Source organism: Egretta garzetta, unplaced genomic scaffold (genome assembly GCF_000687185.1).
Source record: "Egretta garzetta isolate BGI_Z169 unplaced genomic scaffold, ASM68718v1 scaffold108, whole genome shotgun sequence".
In the NCBI taxonomy this organism is placed as follows: Eukaryota; Metazoa; Chordata; class Aves; order Pelecaniformes; family Ardeidae; genus Egretta; species Egretta garzetta.
In genome coordinates this window covers 6,026,538-6,037,150 of record NW_009260614.1, presented here as the reverse complement: position 1 = coordinate 6,037,150, position 10,613 = coordinate 6,026,538, and the positions used below count along the sequence as shown (strand labels likewise).

General features: G+C 43.0%; 2 protein-coding genes across 11 annotated transcripts in view; both read right to left on the bottom strand.

The window, feature by feature from the left end:
- The window catches only part of ORAI2 (ORAI calcium release-activated calcium modulator 2), a 33,877-nt gene extending 30,777 nt beyond the window's left edge, over nt 1-3,100 (bottom strand). For 8 of the 10 annotated variants that reach the window (XR_004842788.1, XM_035900482.1, XM_035900475.1 and 5 more), the window contains exons 1-2: nt 338-3,100; nt 21-145 (exon numbers count right to left, since the gene is read on the bottom strand). The gene's annotated coding sequence lies outside the window, so the exon portion shown is untranslated. The remainder of the gene's footprint in view (nt 1-20; nt 146-337) is intronic. The other 2 variants (XM_035900476.1, XM_035900480.1) reach the window with 2 other exon arrangements.
- A 102-nt stretch (nt 3,101-3,202) lies between these two features.
- Nucleotides 3,203-10,603, bottom strand: PRKRIP1 (PRKR interacting protein 1). The gene is made up of 5 exons (XM_009645118.2): nt 10,377-10,603; nt 8,855-8,955; nt 8,003-8,088; nt 6,110-6,177; nt 3,203-3,400 (listed from the first exon to the last, which is right to left on the bottom strand). Exons 1-5 carry the CDS (start codon nt 10,378-10,380, stop codon nt 3,285-3,287), a joined length of 375 nt encoding a protein of 124 aa, XP_009643413.1. The 5' UTR covers nt 10,381-10,603; the 3' UTR covers nt 3,203-3,284.
- Between the last annotated feature and the right edge of the window lie 10 nt (nt 10,604-10,613).

Here is a 10,613-nt window from a genome sequence, read left to right as displayed (position 1 = left end):
GAACGAACGGGGGAACGTACTTAGCGGTCACAGAGGAAGGGCATCCCGAGCTGTCCCCAGCGCCTCCGCAGCCCCACAGCTGCTCCGGCAGCGGGCTGGGATCCTGGGGGCCACGGCCCTCGGAGCTCCCTGTGTGAACGAGCATCTGTAGGAAAAAAAAAAAATCAGGTCTGGGGCTCCCTAAGTTCATGGTCAGGGTGACCCCCCTGCCAACGATAAAAGCATTACTCTGTCTGGACCTTGTGTCTTTCAATCTTTCCACACAGAAGGTATTGGTGCAGTGAGATGTAAATGTGCTTTTATTACAATTATTATACAGCAAAAAGTCGCCACTTACAGACGTCAAAAGGCAGTGCTGACTTCGGCCTCCGCCGAGCTGACGCGTCCGCTGGCTGAAGCAGAGAATAACGGCGGCTACAGAGGCCAGGCTGCTATCTCCCTGCATTCCTCCTCTACTGATTTTTTAGGAAATCCTGTATAAACCCATCAAAAGAGCAAGGACGGGGACATTTGTGGGAAAAGAGGAGGGAGTTCCTTCCTTGGCAACGAGATAAAGGCAGTCGGCACAATGGGTCAGCTTTATCACAGGGTAATCCCATCTTCATGAATTCATTTCTGCCTGGGGAGTGGGGGAAAGACAAAGGAAAACAATTCCTAAAAACTTAAAAGAGGCAAATACATCTGTTATCCTGAGCGCCCTCTTCACCTCTCAGATCACAAACACCTCTGCTGGGCTACAGCACTAACTCTGCCGCCTCGCGGGGTCCCACGCTTGCACGAATGCCTGTAGAAGCGGAACAGCAGCAAACTTGCGCCCCTGAAGATTGGTCTCCATCAGAGAAAGGAGCGGGACTCCTCTAGAAAAGAATCCAGAGCAATAATATAACATACGCAGGTCAGACTCCTAGGCAGTTTCAAGCCTTTAAGGTATTACTGCTTTTTCAGTGCCATATTTGGAATAGGAAGCAATCGTAGAATTGTTCCTCATTTTACTACACAAGTGTGCACTTCCCTTTTTCTACTCCACAGACAACGTTTTCCCCGTTTTGAGGTCACAAAATACTCGCATTTTGTCTTAACCTAGAAACAGCTCTTCAAGCTGCTCCCTTTGAAGTGCCTGTGTATTCTGGAAGACACAGTACTGACACGAACCACCACAACACGGCACAGCATTCTTCAGAATTCACGGCAACACCTACCAAATACAGCTCCTACTGCTGCGTTCAGCCACCCCAGCAAGAAAGGCCGCGAGGCAGATACTGCTTTCAGCTACGCATCCTCTGCTTTTTATGGATTTCACCCACAAACTTTGCATTCCTAGAAAATGTAGCGGCTGAATAATTCAGCACGGGTAACGATGGCGTCCTAGGGAGGCGGGACGAGGCCACGCAGCCTGAATTCGTTTAGTTCAGCAAGACAAACTCAAGTCCATCTTCTTCCCGACCGAGAGAAGCATGGCCTTGTGCAGCAACATCTGCTCTATTTAATGCAAGGCAGCACTTGTTTATTCAGCTCAAAAGCCCGACAAGCTCAGAGGCCGAACAGTCTTTGTTTATTTGTGAGACGCTTACTTCTTTTCCACGAAAGCTAAGAAAAATCACAACGTGTTTATGGCTCATCCTATGACACAGATGCATCAACATGGTTTACCTGCCCTAAGGGGGATTCAGGTGAAGCGATTCTCATAACTCATCTCTCGACCGGGAAAATGCCAACAACTGCAGAACATCCATTCGGCATCGTGAGTGCTACAGAATGAAACACTGTCACAACTTACTCGGAAGGACCGGCCTCTGTGGAGATTAAGCAGAAAAGAATTCCATGCAGATCCCTAACCCGGGGGTGGGGTGGGGATATGGGCCTTGCAGCTCACAAGTTACCCAGCTCTGAAGTCTTTGGGTACACACAGGGGAACAAAACACAGACGGCACTTGCACTCGATCACATCTGCTTCCCCACCGCCACGGTAGTATCACCAGGAAGCCATTACATACAAGCCAGCTCAGGCAAAACAGGATTTCTGGCAGCGCTGTTCACCAAAGGCTAAATCTAAAAAGAGATTCTCCCTTTTTATGGGGTTTTTTTTGGTTTGGTTTTGGGGTTTTTTTGTTGGTTTTTTTTTTGCTTTAAATAATTTGGCATTAGCAAAGGCTTGAGAAGAAGTAGCACCACATTCTGGATGCCGAGGTCCTGGGATGAGCATGTCTGAAAGATAGCAGGCACTTCTAATTAAAGATACACTGAAAAGACAACCACCTCAGTTACAAATAAAACCACCACTGCCTATGCTTTTCATTGAAGCACCAGTAAGTAAATACATATGGGGTGTGGATGTTATGGCTCCTACCAGGGAACCCGAAGTTCAAAGCAGAAAGCTCAAGCAGAGAGAAAGGCAAGTGTCATTACATGAAGCTGAACACATGCAAAACCATTCCAATTCCAAGCCTTTCTGCCACAGCATTTGGAAGCTTTACAGGCATAATCTTTTGGAAAAGATATCGTTCCAATACAAAAGCAAAAAGTAAAGTAAATGCAGCTAACACCTTTTCTGTGTTTCCATGTGCTCATGGAAGTATCACTTGCTCTTTTTGTCCCTTCCTGCAGCACTGCAAACATCTCTTTACTGAAATCCTCTTCAAGAAAAAAAAAAAGAAGACAGAACAATCCAACACATCCCCTTTATTCATTTAAAAAACACGGAAGAAAAGTAATAGGGAAAGTTTTAGCAATAAAAAAGGGATCCTGCTTAAAAATCTATAGAACTTGTCTAGCAACATAAACTGATTTCTTTGGGTTAGATATGACCCCATACAAAACCCCGAATTCAGAACACTCACAGTGCAGGAGAGTCTGGCTACAGACCACTTTTCTACTTTAGGTTAAACATTTCCCTTAGATTCACATATCCCACCGCTACCAGCTTTGACATAAGTAGAATACGTAGCCCTCACAGTAATATTTCCCTTAAATAGTAATGGATATGTTTTAGCTTTCAGACAGAAAAACACTCTGGGCCATGTTAGAAAGAACTCTAGGGTCACAGAGACTTATGGCTGACTCTTTAGAGCAAACTTAGAGCAGACTGCACAGCAGTTATACAAGCAATTAAGAAAAAAATCTCTTATTTGGCATTTCTCTATCAATATCTCTTGGGCCTGTGACGTGAAGGTCATTCACCGTTAAGCAGATATAATGTACGCCAATGGGTTCTGCTTGGCTGAGATGACTTTCATGCTCCTGAATGTAAAGCAATGAACAGTGTTTCCAGCTGTCCCTGAAAGGCCTCATCCTCTTCCCATCACAAAACTGGGCTCTTCAGCATCATCTTCCTTCTCTTCCTCCTCCTTGCTATCCTCTTCATCATCCTCGCTGCTGACTTGCTCTTGAGATTGATCAGGTTCTGAAAACACAAACAGTATGAATTGAGACCTTATCGCCCTCTACAACTACCTGAAAGGAGGCTGCAGTGAGGTGGGGGGTCGGCCTCTTCTCCCTGGTAACGGATGATAGGACGAGGGGAAATGGTCTGAAGTTGCGCCAGGGCAGGTTTAGGTTGCCCATTAGGAAAAATTTCTTCACAGAAAGGGTTGTCAGGCTCTGGAATGGGCTGTCCAGGGAGGTGGTCGAGTCCCCCTCCCTGGAGGTATTTAAAAGAAGGGTAGATGAGGTGCTTAGGGACAGGGTTTAGTGGTGGGATGGCAGGGTTAGGTTAACGGTTGGACTTGATGATCTTAAAGGTCTTCTCCAACCTAGACAATTCTATGATTCCATGATAACACATTCCCGCGTGTCTTCCTTGTTAAGTATTTCAAAACAAAACAGTCTCAGGTGCCAAGCAAACGTGTACTAGGTCACGCTAATTAGTACGGAGGGATAACATATTCCCATGCGTCTCCCTTGTTAAATATCTCACAACACAGTAGTCCCAGATACTTATGAAGCATGTATCAGGTTATATTAATTCTACCGAATGACGGAGAGCTCAGAATATCAAATTCTCCCTTGGAGAAATATTCCCTTACCTCCAACACTACCACCGTGCCAAGTCTATCATTAAACAACTCCACCTCCTATCGAACACTGTTTCAAACAGAGGCTGTCAAATGTTGAAGCGATTATCTCATTCCCGATCTCACCTCTGCGTATCGGCATGAACTTTCAAGTATCAGAGAGCACTGTTAAAGCATGCAGGCACTGGGAAGCCATGCCAAGACTTGGTGTATTTCTACACCTATCCAAGTTTACAGAAACTCCACAAGGTGCCATGAACTTTTTACAGAGTTGTTTGGTATACCGCAAGTACAGGAACTCGTTAAGATACGTGTAAGGTTAACAAGGGTCACAGAAAACTCGTGAAGCATGCTAAAAGACCAGAAAACACCTACTAGAAATTAAATAAGGGATAATGAAAATTAGGTACAGCATTAAGCTGGACCTGAATCTAACAGCCATTCTTCTGCTACTGGGAGCTATTGTACCTTCACTGTTTCTCAGCCAAGTCATGCTCAGCTCACGCTCTGATCGGTTATACCCAGGATTTAGGATTAGAGGTGTGATGCCACCGCGTGGTGAAGTTCTGTACTTTCACTTTTTATTAGGGATCTCTACAATAATGCAACTTTAACAGCTGATCTTATTTAGCACCAACCTTTACTCTTAATGTTTTTACTACAACAAAGGTGAAAGACGGCAACACAGAGATTTTATTTATTCATTCAAAAAGGGAGATAAATGTTTGCCTGCCACATCCAACAAATACACTTCAATTAATTTGGAAAAACTCTCAGATCTCAACCCAGGGCACGCAAAACTAGAAAAAGACAAGCCTGTTCTCATCAGACTACAAATGGCTATCAGTGGATTCTATCGCCACTGATTTTATTTATTTATTTATTTTAATAGACAACCACAACTTGTAAAGAGCTAAGAACTATTCTAGAGACAGGGGAGTTTGGATTCTGGCTTCCAGAAGATGACTTATTTGTGCTGAATAAAAACATTCCAGCCCAACAATTGGTACATGGCAGTCCCGCAGCACAGTGCCAGTCCCTGATCCAGCTCTCTTCCAGCCACTCCCTAAAGGAATGGGTATTCTGTTTTGCTCACTCAAAGTGAACAAAGGTATGTTGACTCATACTTAAATTCTCCTCCCAGTCACAATTCATAAATGAGTAGCTTTAAAAAAAAAAAAAAAAAACAGAGCCAAAACAAAACACCAAAACCCACCACTCTGCTACATTCACTTGCTGTCACAAGTAAAATTAACCTAATGATTAATTTGTCCTCCCATGTTTATATGGGAGGCTGGCAACAGTTCAGCTGAAACACATCCAATTTTGAAAAGCAAAGCAGAAATAAGGTAGCACTGTCAGACAAGTCACTGCTCTAACAGAATTATCAGGAACTGTTGTAGCTTTAAGACTAAGAATTACTGCAGAGTTAGTGTGCTAATCCACAAAGGACAACTGTTTGAAAGAGTACGCTAAAATATGCTCACTGAAAGGAAGCAATGAGTATTCAGAAGATTGGGCAAACAGTTACACTGAACATTAATTTTCAAGCCTGCAGGAGAACAGAGGCAGTCAGGTTTTTCACGTTTACTTCTATGTGAAATAAGATAGTCGTGTGGAACAGATGGCACCAAGGTGGCTCCATTTCTTACACACAAAATCGTAACTCTGTTTCTTGCTGTCCAAGCTGTGCAGTTTTTTTCCACCTGTTTTCCCGTACACATTCAAAATACACTTAAAAGAACAGCCTTTAACAATATTGCCTTTTTTAGCAGAAGATGTTCTAAATCTGCAGTTTGTCAGAATAGCTGGGGCAAAACATCCACAATCAACAAACTCTGGTTCCAATGTTTGCTGTCCAAAATTTCCCCTAATAAAGGGAAAATATTCACAAACGGCCAAGCTATTTGTAAGATTAAATCTCAGCATAGACAGCTTTCAAAGAGGACTTTTGAAACATTAGCTCAAATAACAAGCTTAAGGCTCAGTCTTCCTATCCATGTATCGAGAATGCTTGGGGCAGGCGGTGGAAGAAACCCTTCCAAATCAATTAGGGAACAGAACTAAGTCTGGAGAAAAGAAAACTAAATTTTACTGACCTTTTTCCTGCTTCTTTTGTTCAAGTTTGTTTTTCTTAGCTTGCAGTTTCTTCTCTTTTAACTTCTGTCTATAAAGCAAAGAAGAAAAGACTCTTATGCAGATCCAACACTGTAATGCTTCTGCACGTTCATACGCTGATAAAGAACCTAATACAGACATCTTGGAAAAACAGACTGCAGAAGATAAGTTCAATTTGAATTTGGCCTCAACTGAAAATTCAGCGAGAGCAAACTTAAGACACATGATCAACAGGAACTTTTCTACATTGTCTTTAGTCTAATGGATTTTTTGTAAAGTCTTCCATGATGCCACTGCAACCAAAACTATGATATGCAAGAATCTCCAAGAACACAGAGGAGCAAAAATGAAACTGCCCCTACATTTTAGCTACCTAGCCTAATAAACAAAAAGAGAAAACTGTGTCAAAACCCAGACTGCTGGAACTGAACATTGGAAAAAAAAATTAAGTCATCATCAGTAATATATACTTTAAGTGAAAAAAAAAAAAAAGAAGGCAGTATGCTTTGACCTTCATCTGTGGCTGTACTTCATCGATATATTGGGCCCTGGGGTAAGAGGGAATTTCAGTTCATACGACCTAGTTCTGTTTGCCTAAGCAAAGGTAACCAGGTAATGGCAGAGACAGGGCAGATCGACTGGGGATTCGTGTTCCTCTCTCAACACCATATATGAATTCTGTTGGAACAGAGCGCCAAGCACTGTACTGGTCAGGTCAGGTCATAAGAGAAGGGTGGTGAGGGAAGTCAGAGAGGCTCCTACAGGGCAAAGCCTCTTGGGACCTATGCCATTAGACCTCTCTACGGAGGAAGGGAGACAAGGAGGTGTCAGAGTGTTTAGCCAGCATTTGCTGTTTGAACGGTTGTTCTCCATCTCAGCCAGGAAAAAGGCAGCAGGCCAGATCTGACTTGCTGGCCATCTGTTGGACCACACTAAATTAAAGTAAGATGGCAACAGTGTTTGTGTTATGCGCTTTTGTGCTAATACACCAGTGAGTCATTGTGCACATGCCTTTCAGCAGCAACTCTCAGCTCCAAGATGTAAACCCCTCATTCTCAAAGAAGCAAGAGAGAGGCTGCTCAGGGTCAGACCCTCTCAAAGAGCCGAGCCACAATACCCTGCTATTTCTGAAAGGTATGGTGGACACAGACAGACTGTGGAATTTAAATTCTTGTACCACTGCATTATAATTTCTTGAGAGCATCAATCTTGTAACTGTTTCACTTTGTCTAAAACTTAAGGGAAGGATGGATTTAATACTTTATATTTTTTCCATCTAACTTACTAGACTTGACCTGCCGGACATTTCAATGAGGTCGGCAGAAGCAGCTACTGATTTTAACAATACTGCACACATCAGTGGCCTTTTCAGTATTGACAGACTGAACTGGATTAGTCACACTGACAGTGTACGGAGGACAGCATCAAGCCCCCCCATGCTCTGCTAGTCCAAATCCATATGTGTACCCATTAAGCAGCACCTATTTTTGCACTTAAGCTGCTTGGTGTCAGCTGTTTCAGATATTTATTTAAGCCAGATGTACATACAAACCTTTTCTGACATTGTTCTAAAAAACATGCAGTAAGGCGTGTTGCGGTCAACACCACTGTGTCAGCAAAAGCTGCTCAACCAGTCAAAAGTTATCCCGCTAGCGACGCACAGCAAATAAACCATGCCAGCAAAGCCTGTCAAGTTTACAGCTACCTTCAGAAACCAAACAATGACATTAACAAGATTAATTTCCACAGCCAGACTTCTCAGCTGATAGATGTAGACACAGAATGACAGCATTTATCCAAAGCATGCAGCTACAGATGAGGCACAGGGCATGGGGGTTTCCATGTCAAGCCTCCCGGGAACAATCTGCCCTTACCGCTTCCTTCTGCGTTTTGCTGTTTGTTCTTCTGCAATCATCTTATTCCTCTCCAGTTTCTTCTGGAATTCCTCATCTAGTCTTTGCTGTAATTGATCACATGTCACACTTTGGTCACAATCTAAATTAAAATACTTCTTTTAAAAGTCACGTCCTTTTAGGGAGAAGTTTGTTAGCAAAATACAGAAGGGAGCTTTGCCAGATTTTGTCTGGCTGCTTCTTTATACAAAACCCCATATTTTAGGGATGACTTCTGTACTGACAGCATTTTTAACCTGCACCCTGAGCCAAACATTGAAGCCTTTAGAGGGAGGAATCCTCACCAAAACAGAGGAGGGAGGTTGGGCTTCTGCCCTAAAGAATGTTTCAGTAAAAACAAGAGAATAACTTGAGACGCAAACATTGACATACAGATCAAAGAACTCATCTTGGCCAAGAGAGAGTATAACAATAATGCTCTCTGAAAGAGGTGCTATTCTACTTGACCAAGACTTAAAAGAAAGAGATCCGGACTCTGTGTACAGGCACTTGCATTGATTCTGTCTGTGCAAGACAGCGGTATTAGGGTTTTCCAGTTTTTAAAGCATTTTCAGTCCAAGCTGAGAACACAAACATTCACGTGTGGTCTTACTGTGTGGTAGGACCCCCACTGAACTAAGATAGAGTACACCAATGTTTCAATACTGACAAAGACGTCATGCATCACATACTCCTACATTTTTCCTCTGATAAGGAGTGGTTTGGAACTGAATTATTTGTACATGACTTTAACAGAAAAAAAGATTTGCAATGAACACCAAATGGTCGGGGGGTGGCAGGGGGGCGTGGAATTATAAAAAGAGTCCTGCTGACCTTCTCAGCCATGGCATCCATGAAATCTTGCCTTTGGTACTCTCGCCGGCGAAGATGCCGGTACACATGAAACTCTCCACTCCCAGCTCCAGCACTGGAACCTACAATAAAGAAGAGTTAGTCTGCTAGAAAATAGATTATACTAGATGCTCACAAATGACTACAGCTAGATGCTGAGGGACAGGACACATGAAAGGGCACTGTAAGATGAAAACCCACTAACAAGACACAGAGTGTGTCACCATTTTATGTAAGCTGAAATCACTCACAATCAAAAGCCAAAGCAAGCTGCAAAACATATGCTTACGGGTCACTGCAGTTTCTACTGGTCAATTCCTCCCCTAGAGAGAATCCAGTCTTAGCTGGACATTGAGGCAGTAAAAGAATTAGAAATCAAATGCACACCCCATTCTCTTCTAGGCAGAAGCGAGCTAAAACATCCTACCGAGGCTGCCTCTCACTAGTTTTCAGCATCTCATACAAAAAAATAACGGTCAACAGAAAGGTGACAAAACCCATCATATTATACCTTCCTATGCAAGACAGATACCACTGACAGTCTTTGACCATTTCTTCATAAATGAAATCCCTATAGCGCTCTCTTCCTGCCATCAGTCTGCATGTTGAAGTCTCACAGGAGCTTCAACATCGCACTCCATTCTCCTCCTCTGTCTCCTGAGCCATTTCTCAATGCAAAGCACAAATACATGCCTAAAAGAAGACACCTAGTAATTAAAACATGGCAGCTGGGGCTGCAGTAGGGGTGCTCTTGATACTAACAGAATCCCAGCACGTCAGGTGCTCCCAGAAAAACAAGACTGTTCAAATACACAGCAAAGCTATTTGAAAAAGCCATGATGGAATTACAATACGCAGAACAGTTTATTCAGAAGTGTATAAAAGCTTTAGTCCAAGATCAATTATTCTGAAAATAAGAACAAGTCAGCCTCTAGAAAGGATCATTAATACGGATGAAGGTCCCACAGAAAGACAGAACTTCTACATGCAGATGAAAATTATACCACAACTACTACATTTAATCCGTGCAGGTAAAAGTGAAATGTAAGCAGAACACTTGGGTCACGTTCCTTGCGGAAGTGCCAGCTCCCTCCCTGACCACATACAATCACACCCGCTGTACGTGCCTGCTTCTCACTGCCTGAGATTCAGACTCAAAGCAGTCAAAAGAAGGACTTCATAATTATGTTTCCAGAGCACTCTCAGAAAGGACAGACTTACTTATCATCATTTACTTGTCATCACCAGACCAGCAGCTTATTTCACTGCGTGGAGTCCATGTGCTGGAGTGCTACAAGCATCATTCACTTTGCATTCTGACAACAAGCAGAAAAGTGGAACCCAGGAGCCAAATAAAATTTGGAAAAGCAACTCTTGAAGCACATTTCCTACCTCTTTTCTCCAGCAAAATGAGCAACAACAGAAAACTGTCTCTGGCCTTTTCTGTTAAACACTTTTCTTAATGTAGCTGACCCTACAGTTATGTGAAGAATAGTATCTTTACCCATCACATCTCTAACAAACTCCGGGGGAGGTCGTGGTGCCCATTCATTCAGTTTTTCAGGAATTGGTACAGTCTTTTCCTGCAAGAACAAACCAACCAGTCATCAGTATCTTCTGGGAGCAAAGTCTGCAATTTTAACACATTGTTGAAAGGCGGTATACGTCTGACAACAGCCTCTTCCATGAGCTGACAGATCTCAGAAGGAACACAGCTGTAGTAATTTCTTCATGCACAGGG